Genomic DNA, 26,594 nt, shown 5'->3' on the forward strand with positions numbered 1-26,594 from the left:
TGAAGCAGTGTGGGGTCATCTGGACAGCAGAACAAAAGGCAGACAACAACATCCAGAGAAGAGCTTTGAATGTCCTTCAAGAAGCCCGGGGAACTAGTTAAACTACTTAAGGAAAATACAGGAAAGCTGCCTTTGAGAGTTCAGGCTGTGTTAAAGAATAAAGGAAAAAATAAATAAATGCCACATACTTGCTTCAAACTCAGTAGAATTGTACAAACTCTGTTTTGGCTTTACACTGTGCTTTAATTTATGTTTGGTTATGTTTCATCCCCGGGTCTCATTTCAGTAAGGTTTTAAGATCCTCCATCGTCTCTGCTAAAGTTTAAAACACTCTGTGGAAAGCTTAAGATTAGTAACATCAGTAAAACTGATCAACCACCCCAGGCAACAAGGTTTGCACCTCGTGGCGACCGACTTTTTATCCGCCGTTAAACAGGTTAAAACCTTTCTGACAAAACTGCTCACCAGTCTCAATACCATGAGAACCAGTGCCCGAAACATCAGAGTCCACATGGAGTCGCATTCATGCTGTGTATGAAATGTAAGTGTATTTGTTGCTGATCAGGATTCCCAGAGGGATCCAAACACCCTTCCAATCAAAAGTAGGGTTAAGCTTCAGGATCCCTGTCTGCCAGACTGACTCTAGTGGGATGTTTCATTCAGAACATGCCAATGTAACTGGGAGATGTTTCCCCTGTTCCAGACACCTTGAGTAAGTAAGTGTGGTGTTAGCAGGGTTCAGAATTCGGGGTCATCACATGTGTCATGTAGCCTTCAAATAGTTCTTGCTGGAGCTGGAGCTGGAATGATTGCTTATAACATACAGACATGTTTTTAACTTCTTACCTTTTAAAAATACACTTCAAACTTCTGTGCTGCCATAAGGCGCTACTGCTAGCGTATGTTGGACTTTTATCCGGTCTTAAGTCTGACGTAATTAGCCGTCCAAACTCCGCTTCAGGTCCCAAACGAACACTGCAGCATCACTGAGAGTTAAAAACTGCCTAAATTCTCTCATCTTTAATAAAATGATCAGTGTGGCTGCTTTACCAGGTGTATCAATTCAGTTTAACATCCAGGACTCCATGAAAACAGAATTTATGAAGTTTAACTGAGTTCGAAGTTAGCAGGGAGTTAGCTCGCTAGTTTCCATCTAAAGAGGATATATCATGTTCTGACTGAGGGATGTCTGAAAAATTAAAACGTGCAGCTCTGCTATCATTTCCGACATAAATAAGGACAGAAAACTAAACAGCAGTGACGTTTGTAGGGTTACTGAAAGTTGGAGTAGCTGGTATACAATGATCTGCTAGCGACACAGCTATGTTAGCATAACACAAACACAGTGAAGCTGGAGGATGAACTAACTTTTTCCACTCGATAACGTGAGGTTTCCCGATGGTTAGGGACAAATGCAATCACATTTGTAAACGGACCAAACTTCAGTCAGGAGAACATCTGAGATAATCCATCCACAATATGAGGTTAGTCATTAATATACTGCTACATGGGCTGGGCTGTAGTTACATGTAAGGTTTTAAAAACTGACCTTAGTGGTAATAAAAACAAGAGAGGCCGACAGTGATCCTCGACTTTTTTTAGGGGCTTGTTCAGATTAAGTGGAACAAGATACAAAGCATTAAAACATGTTAAAAACACAACAGCCTTAATAAACGCAGAGTTCAAACGTCATCGCTTAATCGGATTCCCGTGGAGATGTGAAACGACTTCCTTTTGTGGTTTTAGTTTGACACGGCAGAGCGGAAGTGGAGGGGTGGTGACAGCGGAGAGCTTGTTGGTGGGACTCAGCTGAGAGTCAGAGAGAGCGAGTCAGAGCTCAGAGACGCTGAGAGGAGAAAAGCGGAGTTTAACTGACAAACGGGCGGGTTGATCCGCGGGACTGAAGCTGTTTTAATTCATTTTTCTCGGCTCCTGTTGCGGATGTGCCCGTCCTGAGGACAGCTGGAGCTGGACCACACCTGGTCTGAAAACAGGATGGTTCAGACTCGCAGGTATTTACAGCCTTTTCACCGCTGCTGGTTCGCCTCCCGCCTTACCTTCGTTACTTTCCTAGATGGACTTATGTCTGCAGCCGTGTACAGTTAAATAAGTTATGAAGTAAAGATGAAGGTCTTGGTACTATCAGAACTTTAATGGCAAAACAAAAGTAGAAAAATCAGAGAATAAAAATAAATTAAAAAAGTTAAATGAAAATAAATGTCTGCACTTTTTTTAAGGGAAGGTGCTGACTCCTTTTAAACGTGTCACGGCAGCTAATAGATCTCAATAAATCAGCAGATTAATTATTCAGTTGATGCTGAGATTTAGACAAACGTGTTTCCGAGAATAAAATATAGAATACAGATGACCTAAACCCGACATTTAATTAAAAACTGTGCAAGGAGAACATAAAAAATGTTGTTAAGGAAAAATTTTGTTCCTTTTCAATCTGATGACGTCTCACACAGCTGGGACAGGGGCAACAGGAGACTGGTGTAAGATTAAAAAATAATCTATTTATTTTTTAGATAATTGTAAAAAGAGAAGAGTGTCTATAGTGTGGTGGTTTTTATGTCCACCCTAACAGGAGAAAGCTCCCCAGTTTGATCCCAGGAGGAGACACAAGTCTCTTGAGGGTCACACTGGGAAGGAAGCCTGCTGGGTATAAAACGAAACACAGAGTAAGGTGAAGTCTTCATTAGAACATGTGTAATAAAAGTACATGAAGGTAACATTTCATAAGCTTTGGGGATTTTATTATCTGCTGTTCATGACATTGTTAAAAAACTTTATTGCTATGCTGACAGAGACGAAGCTGAAAACCTTCACTGTGATCTTCAATCAGCACAGCATTACAGACACACACGATTCTGAAGTGGAAATCAATGCTTGTGCTCAGGAACAAGCCATAAACGATCTGAAGAAACGCCGCTGCCTTCTTTTCATTAACGATGGACGGAGGCAAAGTGAACGCTGTCGCGCTGCCCCATCAAAACCTGCTGGAAGCAGCTCATCCGGCACAAAGTTCAAAGCCAGCATCCACGAGGATGCGGGCATCACCACATCTGTGAGGGCAACATTAACGCTGAACAATATGTGCAGCTTTGTCAATCTTTTTTTTTTTTTTTTTGAGAAGTTGTTGCTTTTTTCAGTAACACAAAAACCAAACCAAACCGCATTCTGCACACGTATAAGGGAAACTGTCCGGCTGCTAAACCGGCCTGCCTGCAGTCCAGACCTGTACCAGCTGGAGGATTATGAAACAAAAACTGTAACAAAGGAGACCTGAAGTAGAAGAATGGGAGGCATACAGCGAGCAGTGTCAAAAGGGAGAAGTGATGAATCACAGCGGGGAACTTGTTCCGACTTTACTGAAGCGTGTTCCTGGCACCGAATTAGAAATGGGCAGATTTTTATTTGAAAGTAAAAACGTCCAAGTTTAAACGTTTCATGTGTCACCTTTATGCAGTTTTCAAGTAAAAATCGGCTTAAAAGTTTTTCAAATTAGTGTGTTCTCTTTATTTAAAGTCAGATTTTACACAGAGTCTGTTTTTTGTAATCGGGGTTTAGATTGAAGGCTTCTGTCACGGTAAACTAACTGGGTTCATCGGGTAAAATTATAAAAAGAGCACATTAAACATGTCGTCTTCTTGACCTTGGAACCAGAGACGAGTGTTGATGGTGAAGATCAAACAGCTCTGATGGACAGGGATCATAGGAAGGAGTCGGTGCTCTGTAAATTTATGACAAATGTGTGATTTTTAGTGGACGTCTGTGGCTGTGACATGGTGTGGAGACAAACCTGTGGTCTTTCTGGGCTCTCCATCAGGAGTCAGCTGTATGCAGGTGAACGTGTGGTGGATGTCTGAATTTTAAGCCGGTCCGTGACTGAGCTGTACTCAGACTGCTGGTGACTTTTAGAGGAGAGTTGATGTGTAGGTGGGGTGGACAGAATAGCAGGAACAGACTCGTATGAACCTGCTGCTGCTGTGAGGACACGATCGGTGAACTCTGGGCAGCGTGATTTATATGTTCGCCGTGTTTCTCTGATTTTCTGCCTGAGTTTGGTGAGATGAATGTAAATGCAGCCGAAGCCGTGGTCACGCAGCACCGCACCGATCCGGTTCTGGACCGGAGAGGGTCGGAGACGTGGTTCAGTTCCTACTGAGAGTGTTTGTGATAACAGGATTAGTGCTGCTGTGATCTCCTGCCTTCGCGGTTTAGTGTGAGGGCAGAGAGAGGACACACACGCACAGAGCATCCATCTCTCTCTGCTGAATATTTAAATCCTGTATTTGCATCTCTTTGTCTGCAGCTGCAGCCTTTCATCACCAACTCTCCCTGTGTGTGTGTGTGTGTGTGTGTGTGTGTGTGTGTGTGTGTGTGTGTGTGTGTGTGTGTGTGTGTGTGTGTGTGTGTGTGTGTGTGTGTGTGTGTGTGTGTGTGTGTGTGTGTGTGTGTGTGTGTGTGTGTTCAGTGTGAAGTGCTGAGCCTCTTCTGTGCATTTGATGTGTTAATCTCTCTCATCTTTAAATGTTCGATTTGTTGTTGACTTGTTCGGCTCATGAGCTCCTCTCTGTTTACATCATGTTGCTGTTAGCGGCGAACGTCAGATCCTGATTGGCCCGACGTGTTTCTTCTGGTTCTGGTGTTGCTCTGTGGGCGAGTAAAACTCCACAGTTGTGAGTCTGAGCAGAATCTGGAGGACGAATCCTGGAGCACGTCCAGCATGCTCAGGATATCTTTGTCTTATCTGGCTTCACTTAACCTAAGATCAGCAATCAGGCTAAGCCTGATTGCTGATCTGGAGTCTTCGGGTTGGAGAGGTGGGGGGTCACGAGTGAAGGAATAATTTGCTTCTATGAATCTGTTTCTTATTGGTTGTCATTCAGGAAAGACAAAAACTTTAGATCCTCTTACTCCCTGACCACAGAAGTCTCTGGGATCTTTAAGGAATTCTGTCACTTTTTTTTTTCCAGAGGGCTGATTGGCTGGTAGTTTTACGCACGTTATCTCGAGTTCTCAGGTCGGTTAGGTCTGCAGCATAATTTCCAATAATTCAACTAAAGTTTTATTTATAGAAGACTCCAACAATCAGACAACCTCTACGAGCAAGCACTTGGTGACAGTAGGAAGGAAAAACTCCCTTTTAACAGGAAGAAACCTCTGATCGAACCAGGCTCAGGGAGGGGCGGGGCCATCTGCCACGACCAGCTGAGGGAGGAAGACTGGACGAAATGAAAGTGATGCGCGCTGATAAGAAGTGAACCAACCATCTATTTCCTTAACCACTTGACCGGTTCAGGGTTGCAGAGGCGCTGGAGTGTGTCCCAGCTGTCATTGGACGAAAGGCAGAGCACGTCCTGGACAGAGTGCCAGTCTGATGCACGGCTAAGAAGTGACCCAACTTTGTAACATTGAAGACGCAAGTTAAACCTGAGGTTCAGTCCTCACAGTGCAGACCTCTCGGGCCAGACGCACTAAACTGTAGAGATTCATGACTAAAGGTCCACAAAGGCAGAAACCTTTGCACTTCCTGTTTGACTTATAAAGCTTCATATGTGCTTGGTCCTCTTTTTGTGAATTCCAGTCATTTTGGAGTGTTGTGCATGTTCACGAGCATCATTCATGTTTTCACCTTTAGCTGTGAATGAATGCAATACTGTCTTAGGTCAGCAGCAAAGAAGAAGCACATTTTCACAGAATATAAAGCCGAGACATTCACTGGAGAGGCGGAGAAAAGGAAAAATGAGTTTTGGGTAATCTCAGATCTGACGCCACAAGCAGATGAAAAACTACTGAAGGCACAAAATAAATGGAGGCTAGCAGCTGTTAAAGCTCCACGACTGAAACAAAAGAGACGACGAAGTGAGAATCTATCAAATTAAATCTGTTTAATTACAGTTATTAAATCATTTACAGAAGAAGGTAAGGGTTTAAAATAAGAGCTGTATCATTTTTAGTCTTTAGTGCTGGAAATCGGACGTAGCTGTAGTTCTTGTTCTGCATTTCTGAACTTTTAATATAAAAAGCTGTGTTTGTGTGTCGTCTGTGTGCACGCATCCTTCGTATGTCTGATCCCTGGACTGTGACGTGGGAGAGCGTCGAGGCTCTGAAAGCGTTTGCTCCTGAGTGATGATGGAGGCTGTGCTGGTTCAGAGAGATCCGGGCAGGCACTCAGACTGGAAACAGATTGGCCTCAGTGGGGTGTTATCAGATCAGCTGTTTAGGCCTGCAACACCTGAGAGGGGGGAGGTGAGAGTGACACCCCAACCCTCCCCCAAAATACACACACAGACAACAAGGTCAAAGACCAGGCTGTGAGTGTGTGAGAGTGGGAAAACAGATGTGATCGGTGGAAGCAAACCTCCGGTGACGAGACGCAACAAAACACCGAGGCACGCCAACCTTAAAGAGCACGTGTTGCCCTCACAGCACAAACAACAGGCTGGAGAATCAGAGCGGCTAAAGCGCTCAGTCAGAACTTCTGCAGCTGTCTCGGAGACTTCACTCCATCACAGCGCAAGGAGACGGACGAGCTGAAGCTGATCAATCGAGCCGCTGATGGATGAAGGGAGGAGCTGCAGGTCTGGACTCGACCTGGCAGGACTCAGGAATGTAAGAGGGTGGAGGAGGACAGAGAGGAGGGGGAGACCATTTGACAGAGCATTTGGTGTCAGAAAACCCCGTCAGTAAGCTCTGGCTCATCTCCACACTTGTTTGGTTTTCCCTGAGGGAAAAACTCCTTAACGTTAAAATCCAGATACAGTATTTCGATCAGTGCATCTGTGCTGCAACTTTCACCTTTTATAAAAGTCTCCTCTGTAATGTCAAACAAATAAATACCCGAGCAGTAAAAGCTGTGTTCGAACTCCATGGACTCGGTGAGATCGGTGTAGTTCGTGCAGCAGATGACTTCATATGTCATGAAAATTGCTCACAAGTGGATACAGGTACCAAAATTGGCGCACACACCCATTTTTCACAATAGCTGCCAACTTGGGCAGGAAAATGTCACGTACAGCTGCTCTTTTCCCGTTTTCAATGATCTTAGTGTCAAATTGTACATTTTTCTTTTTTTTGTAGTAGTAGAGGCTGTAATTTTGTTTTTCCTCCGTCTCCTGGTGGACTCCTGGCACTCGTCCCTGCATGCCTGACTCACCAGTGGCTCCAAGAAGCAGTCTGAAAATACTGAAATAACTTCAGCGTCCGTACACAGTCAACAAAAAAAGCTTTACTGCAAATTAGTTCTTGTTTTATTGTGATCAGCAGAACCTTTTGCCCTCCTGGGCACCTGGGTCAGTAGATGTGTTTTACTGGTCACAACAAAAGCCAGTTTAACTTTACATTTTAAAGCGTTTTATGAACATCCCTGCATCATCCACCCTGACCTCCTCCCTACATTGACTTTGTGTCTCTACGCTAACTCTTTGCTCTAAAGGAAGCTTTCCAAAGAAGCAGGACGTCAAACCATCTGCTGCTATCTTCCTTACACAGTTTCAACATCTGTGTGAAGAAGACGGTGATAATGTTATAAGCTCCGCCTCTCTGATCCTCGCCATTTCTAAACAAACTTGAACTTTCGTGTGAGACTTTATCCTCCGCTGCTGGATACTGTGGCGTGAATCACACCAGTGTTACCAACCAGTTCAGCTGTTCCCAGTCAGTCCTTCCCATCCCCCCCAATTTCCCCTTTTTTTTCATCACTCATTTCCTTCTTCCTGTTTCCTGTTGGGCTTCACTTCCTGTTCTCAGGGCTGTGCTGTCGGAGGACATCTCGTTCTCCTCCAGTTGGAGGGTAAAGGTGCTCAGAGGTTTCAGACTCCTTGTTGTTTCGTGATTAAGTAACACTTGTTACACTTGTTGTTTTCTTCATGTCTGCTTTCCTCTGTTGGGCTGGAACATTTCCAGGATGGGAAGTGACGTCGTGCTGTTTTATAAGATTTTCTTTAGTATTGAATCCCTGTTGGGAGGGAAACAGACAGGAGATGAGAATCTTTGAACAGATGTAAAGGTAGCAAAACTACCTTTTGCTCTGGTCTTGATTGGCTTGTTATAACAGATGCTCAAACAGGCAGGTAGATGTTGCATGAGAGAGGCTGTATGTGCACAACGTAGTCCTGCAAACACTACAGAAAGACATCTGCAGTCTGGATTCTCAGAGATCCATGAACTTATTTGTGCTTTTTACTAAATATTGTTAGGTTTGCTGTTCAGGTTCTTCAAGGAAACATTTGCACGCTCCAGACGTGCAGTCTGCCACTGACAGCATTTAACATTTAAAACCTCTTTATTCTTAAAAAGAGGCTTGTATGGTGTATTTTTTTATCCTCTGTGGGCTTTTGAACTAAATAGGCTTAAATTCAGTGACACTGTCATCAGTCAGTGTTGCAAATAAGGTTGGATTAGAAAAAACTGTTGATGAATGTTGAGTAAAACCAGAAGAACAGCTGGAGATGGTTAAAGTTTATGTGTAAAAATGTTACAAAAGCTCAGAGCGTGTTTCCATCGCGCTGTGACTTTGCTGCTGTCTGATGATGCAGACCTCGTGAACCGATGTTTCTTGGTTTCACTCCTCCAACCAGCAGGAGGAGATCAAACACCTGCTCTCAGCCAATCACAAGGCAGGATACTGCTTAAGCTCTCGCTCTCTCTTTTTTATATTTTGATTTTCAAAGGTCCAGAAAATATTTCTCCAGACAGACACGCAGAGGTCACACAAGCTTCAAACATCTGTTGCCTGACCACGCTCTCACTGTAAATGGGATTCATGTGTTTTGGTCTTTCTGTGTTTTGGCTACAGACTGACAGATAAACCTTCGTGTGTGTGTGTGTGTGTGTGTGTGTGTGTGTGTGTGTGTCTTTTGTCTGAGGCATGTCAGTACTCGCCGTTCTCTCCACATTTTTCCTTTAAACCCAGTAAATCTGGAGCCGGCTCTCTCTGTCTGCAGCTCCAGCACACAAACCTGCGTGTTTAATCACGAAGCTCCACAAGAAAATACTTCATTGTTTCAGATCCATTTAAATTGTATCTCTGCTCATATTGTGCATTTAATCCCAGTTTTGAGACCGACCAACACAGACTGAAACCCTAACCCGAGGGATCTTCAAGGCTGTGCCTTTTCCACACTGTTAAAACCTCTGAGTCATCCTTAGTGGCTGACATATTTAATTATCACCATGAACTCAAACTATTTGTAGGTTTTCTTTGTAAAAACTCTCACGAAAGCACCAAATGTGATTGTTTCGTCCTCTAATGAATGCAACATCCTCTCCTGTTTGCTTGGTAAAACTGTAGAGCCCGGCTACTTTAGGGCACGTTGAGCTTTTAAAGAATAAAACAGTATGAAGCATTTATGTGAAGTGTGAACTTTACCTGCACTCGGTTAGCTTTCTTTACATGTAAAACAAATCTGCGATTAAAATGTGAATCTAAACGTTTTGTTGGTGTTTGGGTCGAATCAGGTGGGCGAGATTGATGCTTCTCTGTTGGCTTGGAAGCATCTACAAATAAGCCAGTTTCACATACAGATTTGTGAGAACCAGGTCAGGATATTTTCCAGTGTTCCTGTGGGTGCAGCACACTGGCACACCTACCTGCTAATTGGTGCTAATAAAGAAGTTTGTATCACAGAAAAAGCCGTGTTATTTGATCGTCCATTAAAATCGCTCCAAAAGGCAACAGCAGCACAAAAAGATTGGGGAGGTCCAGTTCAGTGACTGCAGTTAGCTGAGGTGAGACCCTGCAGACACCGAGCAGCTACATCTGCTTCACCAGTATGCAAATGGATCCGTTATTAAAAATCCCCACTGTACAGCTGTCCACAGAGACCAAACCTTTCTTCATACCAGCCAATAAACATGCTTTTTAATGCTGCAAAGTTGCACATTTTAATGAGAGTGTAATGTGAGCTACTGGCTTTTGCAGCCACCAACGTGGCCAAACAACTGCAAGATTTGATGCTGCTGGAGTTTAACAGGTCACTTAATGCACAGACGCACACATATAGAGTCATATGGAGTATACATAAATCGGCCAAATCAAGCGTGCGGCACTACCTGCCTTGACGAGCGCTGTGAATAAAGGAGCAGCTGAAAGGAGCTTTATTTTTTAAGCTTCATAACCCCCATATTATACGTGCACCTACGTGTTTCACTGTTTAAACATTTGTTTGTGCTGTAGTTTGCTAATGAGACCTCGTCCTCCAGAGTTGGTGATTTTAATTCTTTCTTTCTTTTGGTCTTTATTGGACAGGATAGATATGGAAGAGTAGACAGGAAAGAGAAAGAGAGGGCAACAAGAAATGTGTCTCAGGAAATGGTCCAGGATGGAATCAAACCCAGGCAGGGTCGCCAGCTCAGACAGAGCGACTCCAAATATTTCTTAGAAAGGTTTTTTTCTACCTTTCTTTTTCATTGGTAATTTCTCGTGTAAATGTATTTGTTAAGGTTCTATGTTCAATCTAACTGCACGTAGTTTTTACATTTTAAAATGTTTACTTTGATATTATTTGTGACTTTGTGACAGAAAATCTGTTGTTTTGAACTTTAGCTTATAATCTTTTATTGACTTCCTGATTGGTCCTCACTCTACCACCTTCTTCTTCTTCTTCTTGTGCTTTTGTTCTCCTCCTAGGTCAGAAGCTCTGAAGACTGTTTGCCTCCCTCTTCAGGCCCGTTGTGGAACTAAAGCTTCACCGTCAGCTAACAGCTAACCGAGCAGTGAGACGCCTAGTTAGTGAAGCAGTCCTGTGGTTGGTGTTCTGACTGTTGGATGGCCACAGGAGTGAACTACTGGAACTCTTATGAACCCAGTCGCAAGGTGAGAAAGTCCTGAAGGTTCTGATTGGCTAATTGGTCAAAACATGGTGCTGACATCACACGAGCAGCAGGGTTTGTCAGTGTCATCAGGACTGCAGGGAGTGTCAGGTATGTGCTAGCTTGCTGTACTAACCTTTATTTGTGATGACAACGTGTTGCAGGTGAGAGAGAGTGTTTGGGGAGGTGAGCAGGAGTCGAGTAGTGAGGAAGGAGGAGGTGGAGAGGGCATATGGGACACACAAGCCATGGAGGTCAAAGGTCAACTCATCTCAGCACCTGGTGAGAATAAACGCTGACATGTGGTGATGCTACACTCTCGAGTCTGTCAGTTAGCTGTCTCTTATGTGTGTGTGTGTGTGTGTGTGTGTGTTGCTTGCGTGTTGCATGCGTGTTGCAGACCCTCTCACCTGCCCAGACAGGAAGCAGAGGGAGCGAATGGTTGAGCTACAGGAGAGGAGGCGGAGTCTCCAGGCGCTGCTTAGCAGCCGATTGGCTGAGCTGAGACGCATCTGTCTGCAGGAAGCTGTAAGTGATTTCATAAAAAGAGATGAGAACATGACTGAGAAACTCGCAGTGCATCCCCATCTTAACCAAAATCCTCTTAGCTCTGCAGCTAGTCCCAAGACCTCTGCAACTAACTAGTCTTCTTCACTCTCCAACTAATCCTTTTATCCCTCTCTGCAACTAGTCCTCTCCACGTGGTCTTCGGACGTCTTTATCTGGTGCTTGAACCTCTGCAGATACTCTTTTTATGTCTCTAACTAGTCTTCTCTATCCAGTCCCCAACCTCCGATTACTTCAGTAACTGTCAGACAGCTGTAAGTTGGGTTTTCCTGTGTTTTCCTGGGTCAGGAGCTGACAGGTGCAGTGCCCAGTGATTTCCCCCTGGAGGCAGGCGAGAAGCCCCCCTGTGTTCGTAGGAGAGGTGGGACGTCCCGCCAGGGAAACAGGAAGTGTCGAGTAGAGGTGAGGAGCTGAGGAATGATTTGACTCTAAATAATTTCAACAATGGTGGAGAATTTTACTGTCCCTCTGTGTGTGTGTTGTTTGTTGTTGATGGAACAGTTTTGACCTTTATGTGTGTTTCGAACGGAGGCAGTCTGTTTGTATATCCCTGTGCGTGCATGTGTTGGTGTGACCTTTACGTATTTGTGTGTGTTCTTTCTTTTTTTTCTTCTTCAGGAGGAAGACGCTCAGCGTTCGAAGCCGAAGAAAAATTTATTCAGTGGAGCTCTGAGGAAACACAGCGACTCTGAACACAATGCACACACACAGACACACACACACCACGGCAAGAGGACTGTCCACAGAGGCTGCCACACAGGTAACATACACAGACACACACACACACTTGTTTTCAATGCTTTCCCTAGCCGCTCTCCCTAACCCTAACCATCAAAAATAAATGCCTAATCCCAACCCTCAGCCTAAACCTAACCATAACTAATTGTAACCCTGACACCAAAACCACATTTTGAGCCTCAAATATGCCTTTAAACTCGTGGGGTCGGGCTTTTTGTCCCCATAAGTGACTGTTGGTCCCCACAAGTATAGTAGCATGCCAATTTTATGTCCTCACAAAGATGTCTAAACAAGTGTACACACACACACACACACACACACACACACACACACACACACACACACACACACACACACACAGTATCCGGTTTCTGCTGCCATATTCACCTGGCACACATTTATGATACAGATGATACCTGACCCATCTCGTTGTTCTATAGGGGAGCACTTGCAAAAAACAACGAGGACTTCGCAGGGCAAGTGCTGTTGTGCACTGGTGCTGTATAAATAAATACTGTCATCCTCCAGTTGAGAGGTCTTCAGGTATAGTTGCTATGTCGTGTTTATAAGGCCTAATCAAAAACGTACATACCTGTATCTCTAGAAACCGAAAGCCTGATTGAAGTTTGGGTACTATCCCCTTCAGAGTAGTCACCTCACTCAGTGATACTCCGGTCACCCTGGGAACTCTCTGTCGGCACATCAAACACCAACCACAACACGTCCTGCATCTCATGTCAGCAGGCCATGAACCTGAATTTGGTTTGCATCAAATAACCTCCCCCAGATGCCTCAGGACATTATGAAGCAAATAGTATTCATTTATGCAGCACTTTTCACAGATAGGAGGCACAAATTACTTTGCACTTTACTGATCTCTGCAGATAGTTATTAGACCTCTTAAACTAGTTCCTAGACCTGTGCAGTGTGTACTCAGATCTTTGCAACTACTCTTCAAACCTCTGCAGTTAGTGTTATTACCGCTCTAACTAGTCCCGCTACCTCAGAAGTCCTCATACATCAGAAACGAGTCCCCAGAACCCTGCAACGAGTCTTCACACTCTGCAACTTATCCATCCATTTTCTAAATGATGTGGGGACTGGTATGTTTCCAGTTTGCCAGGCTCTGGACAGATCGCCAGGTCATCACAAGGCTCTCCAACTGGTTCACCAACCTTTAAAACTGGTCCTCAGATTTCTGCAACGAGTTCAAGAGGTTTAAAAAAAAAAGTTCCCAAAACTCCCAAGTTAACGTAAATGTTTCTGACTGACTTTTAAAAGTCTACAGAATACCCCCGCCAGGGGTTCAGAAACTGCACTTCCTAGGTTTCCGACATTACCTTGGCATCTCACTCATGGCCAAAGACACTAATCCCTTCCTAGGTGAGGAGAACTTTCATATCATGGACATGGAAGGCCTTTCTTATTTGAGCAAGTTTGTTCACATGCGAGTGGTCAGAGGCTGGGACTGGTCAACATAAGGAGAGAAAGGGGGATACAGTTTTTGCTTTTTGTAATCTCATCTTTACTATCACATCTCACGTTTTCATTTGAGTCTATTATGTAACGTTCGCGCTGCGAGTAAAACCCTGCAATCAGCTCTAGTCAAAGATATGGGTCTGTTTACATCACACTCACTGACTTCACAACAAAATTAATCAGGTTCCTGAAAGCCGTCCTCTTTGGAGGGTCTTCAAAGGACTAAAGACGCAGAAGGCGCAGTCAGTGCGATAGATGTGACGGCCTGAAAAGTTTCCATTCATAGATACACATGCATACATATGGAGACACTCACTGCTGGCAGTAGATGAGAAGCCATTGTTTCAGGAAGATGAGGAAACCAGCGTCTTCCTGCTTTTATTCTTACTCTGTTTCTGTGTGTGTGTGTTTCCAGACGACACGGTGAGGTCAGAGAGCAGCTCGACATCAGACTCAACAGGACACGACAATGGTAACGAACATGCACAAACACACACACATACACGCGCACACCCTTTTATCTGTACGAGGACCATCACTTAATGTTTTTCCAACACTCCTGAGCCCGAACATAAACCCGATTCTGATGTTAACCCTGAAAAAGAAAGTCTGTCCTGTGCACCGACTCTCACTCTGAAGCTCACAGTGGTCCTCGCAAAGATGGATGTACAAGCAAACACACACTGTAAAACTGTTAGTGTAGCTGCAGCGCCGTCAGCTGGCTGACAGAAGGAATAACAGTAAAAGTTTAATGCAGTTCTGGTCTCACTTTGGAGAACTGCAGGGTTGTTGGCAGTGAATAGGCGAACAGACTGATTTGGCGTAGGATGTTTTGATTATTTAGCTTTTTTTTATTTTTAACAAATGTTTTTTCCCCTTCTTTTTATTTTCTCTCTATATTTTTATCAAAGGACATTTTGCATACTAGACATCAAACAGTTATTTTATCTATTTCATAACGTGCAGGTTTATAGATCTTTGTAAGGGTTGTGTTAATGATTGTGATGTTTGGTTTCAACTGCCCTACTACACTGTTCTCAAATCACATGTCCTTAAATTATAAGACCTGCTTTTTTATGTATGTGTTATGTCAAATGTACAAACATCTTGAGGCAATAATTGACATAATCTATACAGTTACCATGGTTACAGCTGTCTTCATCCTGACTTAAAATATCATAAGGAAAATATAAATGATTGACAGCTTTTATAAATTGAACTAAGCTATAGATTTCAATTAAAGTTAATATTTGTAGCACAAGTAAATTTCTGTCTGTGTATCTGGCAGATGACGGTGTGTCTCAGTGTCGCCCTCTGCTGGTTTCTTCTGGGTCTCCAGTGGAGGTTTTCTATCAAAACAGAACCAGGAGGAACTCCCTGCACAACAGGTACAGCTCAGAGCACATCCACGTTAAAGTCCACGAACAGTTTCAGCTTCTGTTCTTCTTCATGTCCCCGAAAACAGCGGCTCCATCAGGGCGAAAATGTCATTCTTCATAAACATGTTTTATTGTACCAGAAGAGAAGAAAATGGAAAAAAACTTCAAAAGCTGTTTTGACAATTACAGTAAATAGTAACTCATATTTTTCATTCAGAAGAAAAGAGTATTCCATTACTTTTCTTCACTTGGAAGAGCAAACAGGTGTGTTTTTGTTAGGATACTCCGAACGAGCAGCTCAGATGACCTTTACCCTTTGAGGGCGGTGCATGTCAGGCTGCACTGTAGGTTAAGGCGTGTGGTTTCAGGGGGTTTGTGGTTAAGATGTAGCTACGGTGCAGATTTAGCTGATCTGGGAGAGCCAGTGTGCTGTCTGTTAACCTCATTGTACAGACTTTGACATTAAAAAGGTATTCACAGCTGCTTCTACATTCAGTTTAGTTCCTTATTAATACAGTTTTGATAATATGAGCAAACATAAAATGAAACTGAGCTTTTAATTTTTGCTGCAGGAGAGCTGATTTTTGCATTCTGTGTGCTGATTGGTTGGATAAGGACGCTCTGCCTTGATGGCATCTATTTCCAAATGATGATCATATATTAGATAAATTATGTCTGAAAGAAAAACCCTGTGAAGTTTACATTGAGTTACATTCATAGGCAGCGCCCCCTGTGGGGAAGTCCAGAGACGTTCTTCTTGAGTATTTATTCTAACTCAAATGGTTCTTGTTGAAAGCGTTGTTGAAGCTGCAGGAAACAGAGACAGAAGAGTACTGTTGCATTTTTAATATTCATTCATGGAAACTTAAATTCTTTAGCAGTTTTGTATGACAGGAAGTCTCATGTGGTAACAAATCTCTGCTGTGATGGTAGCTGTGCAGCGGACCCCTGAAGCAGCTCGCTGGCTAAAAGTGCTGCGACTGTGGAAATCTATTGCCAGTCTTAATGCTGACAGTAAGAATCATAAACCAGCTTTCTGAAGTTTCCTGAGGTGCTTGTAAGGTCTGTGAGCTCATAATTGGAGCTCACAGATTTCTTGAGGTTTCATGTTCAGCGTCACCTCATCATGTTTGGTTTTGGAAGCACAAACAGCCCCTCCCCTCTGTATACTGAAAATATTTCCTTTTGTCTTTCAGAACTGAGCATCCGGACACCCAGAAGCCCCTCCCACTGCCTCCCTCACAACCTCCTCCACCTCCCCCTCGCTCTCAGGACTCCTCTTCCTCTGGCCCCTCTGACCCTGGAGCAGGAGGGGAGGCAGGACTCAAGGCTAACGGAGCTCGCCGTAGTAACAGCTCTGATGGCCTCCTGGACCGCATCACCCCTCCTGAGGATGATGTGGGGGTGCAGCAGGGGGGATTGTGGGTAAACGGGCTGCCGGGGTCCAGAGGAACAAACACAGCCGGAGCATATTGGAACTCAGAGACGCTGACAGACGGACGGTCGAGGGCAAATGGAGTCAGCGATGGGAGAGGAAAAGGGGGAGGTGCAGGGCGAGGAAGAGGAGGAGGAAGGGGAGACAGAGGAGGAAGAGGAGTGGGGTACAGTGATGTCCTGCTGGACTATGTTTGGGGGAAACAGCAGCAGCTGCAGAGACAGCATTCTCAGCCCCACAGACAGCCAATCACATCGCAGCAGCAGCTAGTCTACAATGGCTACTCCCAGCAGCCATCAGGAGCCCCGCCCACCTACCGCGGTCCCCAAGGCGACCAGCGGCGGGTCACGGTAACCCGAACCAAATCGTGCGGTCCGTTCCTCCCGGTGCAGCAGAGCCAGACTGATACCCACAATCCCCCTCTGGTCGCCATTCAGCCTGACCCCCACCCCCACCTGCTGCCGCCCCGACCCCCTCAGCTGCCCCCCAACCAGGACTCCCAACTGGAGGAGGCCACCAGGAGCCTCCACAAGGCCCTCGCCCTGGAAGGTGAGTATTGTTACCCTTTAGCTGCTCTGCACTTCCTTTGTGGAGGCTTTGGGGCTCATTAGCTTACAGCTCAGCCTCTCTTACCTCCTGATGTTTGCTGATCTGTGAAGCTGTGAAGCTCAAACGTGTTAAATGTTTCATGGGATGGAGATAAAACTGGGTCAGTGCTGCAGAAACTGTCTACTGATGTACTGCAGTGAGGAGGTGATGCCACCTGGTGGAAGTCAGACAGAATAACACAAATATGTTTGTGTAGCAGAGAAGCCAAGACTTCTCTAGACCTCACGTGATTCTGCATCATGTCCTGGGTCTGCCCCGGGGTCTGCTCCTGGTAAGACTCACCTAGGAGGCGTCCAGAAGGCATCCTATTCAGATGCCTGAGCCACCGAGCAGGGACTCTACTCTGGCTCTCAATCCCTCCGTCAGTCTCACGATCCACTCTCCCTTCACTTATAAACAAGATCGCGAGATACTTAAACTCTTTCACTTGGGGCAGCAACTCATCCTGGATTCCGAGAGGGTACTCCATAGTCCCGGAGTTGGAGGTGCTAATTTTTTTCCCGCTCTTTCACACTTGGCCAGGAACTGCCTCAGTGTAAACTGGAGGTCACCGCCTGTTGTTTATTTCATCACTTAATTTATCTACACTGCATCAAGTCAACTTTATTGTCTGTATACTCAGTTATTAAGTCTCAGGCGCACTACCATAGAGTTTAAATTGAAGGGTAAACGGCGCTCACTCCTTCTGTTACCTCATTTCTAGTTTCACTTCTTGTAACCTGATGTTCATTTACTGAGTTTATAGTCCCCAGTAGATAAAACGGGGTTTGTGTATTCAGACAGATAAGTCGTTACCACACGAGCGTGTGGTGACACATAATGAGACAGGTGGTTTTAACACACCCGGATTGTAACCATCAGAAGAATCAGAGTGAAACCTCAACCCGTTCATGAAGCTTAGCTAACCCGTGAGTGATCGGTTAGCTAAGTGACTTCCTCTATTTTTTTTTTTTTTATGTTTAATCTAAGAGCACAAGGTTCAGTATACGTAACAGTGCAACAGACCACTGTGGTTTTGGCTGATGTGGGTGTAATTGACAACAGTGGTTATATTGAGAGTCTTTAACACCAGAGCAGCTGTGTCTAGGTAGAAGATATGGTTTAAAGTCTGCAGGAGATTCAAAGGTTGGACTGAACCTGCTGGGCTGGCTGACTCTAGTGCAATACAAACACTTTTAGGTCGATTAAAGTCAGAAAAATTCAGCTCCAAAGCGTGAAACTTGCTCTCGGTGTGGTGATAGGAGCAGAAACTGTGATGAGCTGTTGATGTGTGATTGATAGGTCTGAGGGACTGGTACCTAAGGAACACCTTAGGCTCCTCGCACCAGAACCAGGCCAATGGAAAGGTGACTGCAGGGACCAACGGCAGTAAGATGAATGGAGGGGTCAAAGGTCAGGCGGGAGGAGGGGGGGCTCTGCAGCGGAGACGGACGACACACGGTGTCATTCAGCAGTCGGCCTATCAGACGGAGACAAATCATCATCACGCTGCGCCGCATCACAAACACACGCTGCCGCATTCAGCCACGTTCCACGGACACCCGCTGCACGGCAGGTATGGGTCAGGTGACCACGCCCCCTTTTTTACTCAGAAGTTTGTTACACAGTTTAAGATGCAAATGTGTCCGGACTAAAAGTAGATTATAATTTAAAAAACCTGCTAAAATCTACTTGATCCTCTTTTCGAAGGACGCGTTTTCTTCACTTCTAGTCTTTGAAAGCAAGAGCGTCCGACTCGTCTTTGATCACAGCAGGTTCTTTATTCCAGACACGGCAGCAAAAACTTGCTTAGATCTTCCAACATGATTATCCTCAAGCTCGATGATAGTAATCAGTGTAAATTAGTCAAAACGTATTCAGCAGAGAGCGCTTCTCCTCAGCTTTGAGCCTTGAAGTCTCCTCATTACAGATCCGCTCCCACCTGCTGGTCACTGCGGTCGGTCCGAACCCTGAAGAACTTATTCTCTGTTCAGCAGTAATGTTTGTTTTGAAGCTGCCAGAGTGATATTTAAAATGAGAACAAATGTGTTAAAGTACCAAAAAGGTCAAATAATGTCAGCGCAAGTGAGGCGACTTTTAGGAAGACTTTCCTGCTGTGTGGGTAAATATCCATTTCTGTCCTTCCTACAGGTCTGTGGATGGCTCGCTCTACCACGACTCGTTCCCTGCTCAGAAACAGGAAGTCCCTCTCAGAGATCCACCAATGGACCAACCGTCTCCTGGTACTCTGGTCTGACTCACCAACCAATCACGATGCTGGGAGGCAGGCAAAGGGACTAATTCCAGGCTGGCTTCCTGGGATTAGCAGTATGAAGGAATGCGTGTCCAGCTGTCTGAATCAAACACACCTTTGTCTTGGTCCTGATGGATGGAAGTTCCTGATCGTTCAGGTTGGAAAACCCCGCCCACCTCGTCCTCGTCTGCCCTCAGGGTCAAGCTTCTGTTTGTAAAAATGAACCAAACCCCAGACCAGGTCCAACCCTCCTCCCTCCTTTATCACAGCCATGTTGGAGGTCCATCCTCCTCGCTGCTCGGGTCACTGCTGCTCTGCTCGATGAACTTCTTCTATCAGGGATGGACTTTAAGTCAACAGCTGCTTTTCCACCAAATTCTCCAGGAACATCAGTTCTACTAGGAACTAATGACAGGAAAAAGTTCCTGCAGCGCTCTGTGGTCCAAAGAAGGAGATTGTCCCCTGCAGGCATTAAAGCCTGGATTCAGAAAGTAATCCGTATCGTTCTGCTTCACCCTGATTACTGCCACCAAAGCGTCAGCTGCTGTGGAAGATGCTACATTACTGGACTAATTAGAGATGTTCACATGCACAACGTGCCCTGAGATTTCTCAAACTATCCTAACGGCTACTTTACTCTGAGGGATTTTAGTTTCTAAGATGTAAACAGCGTAAACGGTCGTGGTCAAATCTTTGGTTCTCTTTGCTCCATGGAGTCTCAGTTCTCAGAGGAACGAACTCAGCCCGATGATCAGTGACCAAAAGCAGCCGTAACTGTTCAGAAAAGAAGGTTCGGGTTCCTACGGTGACTGATGCTGAAACACCAGCCACATGCTGTACGCGTCTTTTCTGAATACATTTTAAGATTTATTGTTAAAAGCTGCAGATGGACGAGCCGAAGACGATTCTCTGCTTTCGTGGAAATCGTTATTTCTCAGGCGTTCAGATTGCAGTTGGAGATACAGCGTCTCTCAGAGGTTCCTGTTTCTGGGATAGTTAAAAAAAAGACTTCTGGAGTCCTTTCAGGGATGCAGCCATTTTCTGAAAGGTTTTAGATTAAAGCAGAAACTTAACAAGGTGTCTGTGGCTCTGTTTCTACACCCTCGTCTTCAGACTGTGCTTAGACAATCAGACTCTTTAAACACCAACGACGAGGAGGACATACCTCCTCTGAAGACAGATGACATCACCAGCTACCTGCAGCCAACCAGCAAAGCGTAAAGAGGAACTTTTTGGTGACTTGATCAGGTGACCTGTCGATCCCTCAGGTGAGTCCAGGCAGGGAGCATCGTGGTGAGGTTCTCCAGCGTTCTCCCTGTTTGGACTCAACATCTCTGCACTAAAACTCGAGCACAGAGTTTACTCCTGACACCAGCTGAACTGTCGCTGCTGCTGTTTGTGGCTTTAAGCAGCTGCAGAGCCCTCGAGTAGAAACCAAACGTGAACAGAACAGAATAAATCCTCTGAAGAAGAAGGAGCTTCCCACCTCACTGCTGCAGAGTGACTCACTGAAGCTGACGTGCTCACGAGTCTTCTTCTGAAAAGGGAAACATTTTCTGTACACGTTAATTTATCTGACAACTTTAGATGCTTGCAAACGGGACACTTTAAGAGCCGATACAAACTGCTGAAATGTTCACTTGGTTTCTGAAAACTCGACTTTTTAACCGAGTCAAAGGATTTGAAATGTGAATATCTGACACTTTTCATTTTAGTAATTCACTTCTAATCATTTTAAGGTTTGGATAGTTTGTTGGTTTCCACTGCAGGAACAGCGAAGAGGTTTTATGGTAAAGTTTTTAACTTTAGCAGCACTTTGCAGTGAGAAGTTACAAACACAGAAAGTTGAACTGGACATTTTAACTGCCAGGCAACACCGTCTGCTCCCCTGGCAGCTGTTTCTTATCAAAGAGCCATTTTCACACATGCAACTCACACAACTTTACTATGACTTCAGCCCAGAGGTGCATGTGCATGTCCAGCTCAGTCAGATCACAAATAAACCAGTATTTAATTCCCGAGTGCAAAGTCGACGCTTTAGCCAATGCATGAATTCTGGTGCATCATGGCCTCCTAGCTGCCCATTCCAGGCAGTTTCCTAACTTAAACCCCCGAGAGTAATTTACATGATCCTGCTGTGTTCTACTTGTGACAAATGAAACTCAAACACTTGTAGTATAAACTTAGAATTTGGACGACTACCACATATTTTGTCAGAAGCCTGCCCTGGACGACTCCTTTCAGGGCAAAACAAAAGCACATGCTCAGTGGTCGATAACCGCCTCCTTTAGGGAATGTGCTTGAGATGGTACATATTAAGTGGGGCTCTTTGGCGCTCTTCCACAGGTCACAGATTCGGTTTAGAAGATCCTTTTAAGAAATGTTAAAGGTGAAGCCATCAGTTTATCATTAGAGATCAATAGAACATCAAGACATCACAGGAATCCCCTCAAAATGTTCAACCACTGTGCCAATAAAAAGCAAAAGACACTAATTGTTTGGCTGCCATCCCCTTTGGTCTAGGCTTCTCTCATTTGGCAGTACGCTGTTTCCAATACTCTTTTCTATGGAGCTGAAACTTGGAGGGTTTGGATTGTGGTAAAATATCATTTTTTAGTTATTATGCATGTGACAGCCTCCTGAGATCAGTCGCCTTCATGCACCACAAACAGCTGCTTCTATATTTTCATAAGGCCTTAACAGTTAGCACACATTAGCAGAGTGACAGCTGAGAAAGTTGTTTGCATTTGTGAAAATTATAGAAGAAGAAGAGTTAATGAATATTCAAGCCATTTGGCTCCAGTGACTCCCATTCATTGAGGGTTCTGCATTAACAGGAAGTGTAAAGGCTCTTTGTTGTATGACTTTGGAACCAATTCAAGGAAAATACCTCACAGCTACCCGTAGTTCCTGCAGTGGAAACCCCTCCCCAGTTTCTGTTGTTTGTGTTTGTTTTAAACAGTGAATCCAGATTATGATCAGCAGATGAATCCATAATAAAACAGTCATCAGCTGCAGCTGCGACACAGTTTATTTTCACAGAAAGACGAAAATAGTCACGTCTAAGGGAACCGGGAGTTGTTTGATCAGACACTCGATTGATTAAGAGGGATCGCTTTGGAGGTTTCTGTATTTGTGGTTTAAATGAGATCCAGATGTGGAGAAACAGCATCAGCAGCTGGAAAGCTGCAAGACCACTCAGACTTTCTGCCCCATTCGGAGCCCTCGGTGAAGCCACTGTCCTGCTGAGCTGACCGGGACTCCAGGTCCAGGCCGACTGAAGCAATAAGAGGAGCTGTTCCAAGTTTCCCTTTGAAAATTTTAACGCTCTTTCAGGAAAGGGAAAAAAAAGCATTTGCAGCGACAATCAGGAAATGTCACAGTCGTCACAGTAGTGACTGGTTAATTGATGAATTTGAATTTATTCTGGTTTTTTTTTCTTTTGTTTTTTTTGGTACTCTGCTTCAGAGAAATGATTTTATGAAAATGCCCGTGAATGAAATGCAGCTTTTTCAGCGCTGTGAAGTCAGTGTTATTAATCCATAAGTTATTGATCAGGATCTGTGTCCACACGTTCCTACTGTCTGTATTTATTGATTGTCGTTCAGCGTGCGGTTGGCTCTGTGTTCTTAAGTTGCAGCTTTGCCTGACCCAGTCCCAGCTTTGTATTTTTTAATTCAGCTTCACTGAAACCGGCCTGACCTCCAGCTTCCCCCACAATGAAGCCGCGGTCACATGACCCAGTGTGACTACAAACTCAGACCAAGTTGGTAGATCAGCGAGTGAAGACTTGAGAGGTTATGATACATCAAAGAAAGTTTCTCAGGTCACAGATTCACTTTAGAAGAAGATTTTAAGACATTTTAAAGGTGAAAAACATCAGATTTGTGTTCTATCAGCCTTTTCACAAAAGCAAAAATCATATCTGATTTAAGTTTGGCTGTCGTCCCCGTTAATGTAGGCTTCTCCCGTTTAGCTCTATGGTGTTTCCAACCCTGTACTGTCGATTTCAACGTGGATCTCAGACTTACTCAGAGAGCAAACGTCAACTTTAATTTTGAGGATCAAGAGAGCTGGATCTCCAGCTTTCACACATGACCTCTAGCCCAGAACTGTTCCAGGACTTACCCGAATACATAAGCTGGTCTTTAATCTACTCCAGCTTTTGGATGTCTGGTGTCATGTAGGAGAGCCATCTTTGAGACAGTCCAGAGTGATTTGGTGCCTTATGAAGCTGAAGCTTCAGGCTATTTTCTAACACTGTTGAATCAGACATGAATGAGTATTTAACCTGCCAGCTGCCTAGTAAAAGTCATAGATAGTGGGTTGTGGGTATGGCTGAATAGACCAACTAACAGTAGGGTGCGTTCACCACAAGTGAGAATAAATCTATTTCCAGCAGTGTAAGAAGTTTAAAGTCTGTGTGAAAACAGCTGGAGACCAAATAGTGTCTTTACTGGAAGAGCCCACAGTGTTAGGAGGATGATCTACGCCTGGTTTTCTTTAAAAAATAACAGGGCTGCCCATATTCTCTCCAGTCTCCAAGGATCATATTTTATCAACCCCAAGCTCTTGTTTAAGGAGAACATTCGGTGCAAACCAAATGAATTTAAGGAATTCAGCAGCAGGTGATTTGGGAGAGGCTGGGAATGTTGTATCGACCTGGGAGTGAGTAATGGCCAAATTTAAATCAGGTCCATTTGTTGGCATTTTTTAGGCACGTTTGCAAAACGTTTCAGTCATATTTTGTGTAAGCGACCTCCAGAGATCCAGGCAGGGTGTTGGATAGTTTTATTTTTCTGACTGGAAGTCCGGTCATGTGACCCTCCGGCTTCAGAAAGTCTCAGCATGCCCCTCTCCTCACTCCACGCTCACACCAAAGCAGAAACATGTGAAGATACGATGTAAATACAGCACGCGTGTTCACGACTGTTTGAGCTGCCGTACTGCCCTACCTGTACATAATACTGCAGCGCCACTAAAAGTACTGCATTACTGCAATACCGGGAGATAATGGTGTGGTACCAGTCTGAATATTTGTCACATTCTGTACTCTCCAGTACCAGTATTAGCTTGAGTGCAGTACTGTACTCCTGTTGTAGTACTGGTAATGTGCAGAGCCAGTATTCAGGGACCAGGACTGCAGACGTGCCGACGTCCAGGTTCAGCCTCTCTCAACCAAACCCTGTACAGTATTTTGATGATTTAACATTTATTTCTTTCTGTGTCTCAGTATGAGAGTAAATTTCCTCCAGCTGAGTGAAGTACTTGCATTTTTAGTTTAAAACTCCGTCTCCTGTACTGCTGAAGTTGTACTAGTCTCCAGTACAGCTCTTTGCTCTGAGGGCCTCCTGCTGCCATTCAGTGTCCCAGTTCAGGTCCAGGACCAGCTGTAGTACCACTATGTGGACTGTGCTCTGCTACGATGCATTCAGGTGCACTGTGTACAGTCTGGTTTTTTTCTGCTGTACAGGAACTCTGTTTAAAAACAAACAAAAAAAAAAAAACAGGTTTTCTATTGGTCGTTTATACTTTTTCCACTCTGAACTCTTTGTGATGTTTCATGATGGAAATGAAGCTTGGTGTAAATAAAGCCTGAGGCTGTCAGCAGGTGCTTTTTAAATAAAGATTTCGCTTCCTTTAGATCTGCAGTGTTTTATTGTTAGATTTTTTTTCTCAGCACAGTCACACAGAGGAGTAAGTGTTAGATCCTCTTGTTTCCTGGCTGTTTTTACTCGTTTCTCACAAGTAAATGCAACTGTGCAAACATCACAATGCCAACAATGATCTGAGAAAAGAAAATCCACTGACATCTGTAGTTCAGTGTGTCTGAAACAACTTTACTGCGCGCACAGTAAAGTAATACGATGCTGACAATGTAGGGGACTCAAAAAAAAATGTCTAAGGACCCAGTCTTACATGGAATTATGTGAATTCTACTGTGCCGTGTGCCTGAGAGGTAAAGATTTGTACGGATAACTTGAGTTGTGGGATTACTGCACATGGATTATTAATAATAATTATGTTCCATTCAATTTTATTTATATAGTACAGAGAAAATAATACAGAGAAAACAAAGAAAACCCAAACAATCACATGGTCCTCTATAAGCAAGCACTTTGGCAACAGTGGGAAGGAAAAACTTGCTTTTAACAGGAAGAAACCTCCAGTAGAACCAGGCTCAGAGAGGGGCAGCCATTTGGTTCAATCAGTTGGGGTTAAGGGAGGAAGACGAGACAAACACATGCTGAGGAAGGGAGCCAGAAATTAATACTAACTAATAATTAAATGCAAAGTTGTGTCAAAACACACAGTGGATCATGGGAATCCCCCAGCAACCTAGATCTATTGTGGTTTAACTAAGGGAGGATTCAGGGTCACCTGGTCCAGCCCTAACTATATGCTTTAAGAAAAAGTTTTAAAATTAATCTTAAAAGTAGAGATAGTGTCTGTCTCCTGAATCCAAACTGGAAGCTGGTTCCACAGAAGAGGGGCCTGAAAACTGAAGGCTCTGCCTCCCATTCTACTTTTAAATACTCTAGGAACAACAAGTAGGCCTGCAGTGTGAGAGCGAAGTGCTCTAATAGGGTGATATGGTAATACAAGGTCATTAAGATAAGATGGGGCCTGATTATTTAAGACCTTGTATGTGAGGAGCAGGATTTTGAATTCAATTCTGGATTTAGCAGGAAGCCAATGAAGGGAAGCCAATACAGGAGAAATCTGCTCTCTCTTTCTAGTCCCTGTCAGGACTCTTGCTGCAGCATTTTGGATCAGCTGAAGGCTTTTCAGCGAGTTTTTTAGGACATCCTGATAATAATGAATTACAGTCGTCCAGCCTGGAAGTAATAAATGTCACTCTGAGACAGGATATTTCTACTCTTAGAGATATTGCACAAATGGAATGAAGCAGTCCAACATATTTATTTAATATGCACATTTTAATTGAAATAATTCACTAAATAAAATAATTCCTTATTAATGACTACACCTATAAATGAAAAAAAGACATCTCACATGAATTCTGCAGTCTGTAGTGTCAAAGCCAATCAGGTACCCCCGGCTAATACTGGTTGCTACACTGTTTGCCTTCAGAACTGCTTTAATTCTTCGTGACATGGATTCTAAAAGGTGCTGGAAACTCTCCTCTGAGATTTTGGTTCATTTTGACATAAAAGCGTCACAAATTTGTCCTCTGCTCATCCATGATGTGAATCCATTCCACCACATCTCAAAGGTGCTCTTTTGGATTGAGATCCAGTTACTTTGGAGGCTGTTTGAGTACAGTGAAGTCATCGTCATGTTCAAGAGAGGAGTTTGAGAGCTTGTGATATGG

General features: G+C 44.2%; 1 protein-coding gene across 2 annotated transcripts; it reads left to right on the forward strand.

The window, feature by feature from the left end:
- Positions 1 to 1,799: 1,799 nt before the first annotated feature.
- ccdc120a (coiled-coil domain containing 120a) lies at positions 1,800 to 22,275 on the forward strand. Of its 2 annotated transcripts, XM_039604886.1 has the most exons (12): positions 1,800 to 2,012; positions 10,256 to 10,392; positions 10,637 to 10,822; positions 10,983 to 11,100; positions 11,219 to 11,346; positions 11,674 to 11,787; positions 12,004 to 12,145; positions 14,018 to 14,074; positions 14,891 to 14,990; positions 16,178 to 16,965; positions 18,307 to 18,580; positions 19,156 to 22,275. In XM_039604886.1, the coding sequence occupies exons 3-12, from the start codon at positions 10,775 to 10,777 to the stop codon at positions 19,259 to 19,261; spliced, it is 1,875 nt and encodes a 624-aa protein (XP_039460820.1). In that variant the 5' UTR covers positions 1,800 to 2,012; positions 10,256 to 10,392; positions 10,637 to 10,774; the 3' UTR covers positions 19,262 to 22,275. The 2 variants fall into 2 exon arrangements, with proteins under 2 accessions (XP_039460820.1, XP_031614997.1); XM_031759137.2 differs by lacking the exon at positions 10,256 to 10,392.
- Positions 22,276 to 26,594: the final 4,319 nt, after the last annotated feature.

Source organism: Oreochromis aureus, linkage group 20 (genome assembly GCF_013358895.1).
Source record: "Oreochromis aureus strain Israel breed Guangdong linkage group 20, ZZ_aureus, whole genome shotgun sequence".
NCBI lineage: Eukaryota > Metazoa > Chordata > Actinopteri > Cichliformes > Cichlidae > Oreochromis > Oreochromis aureus.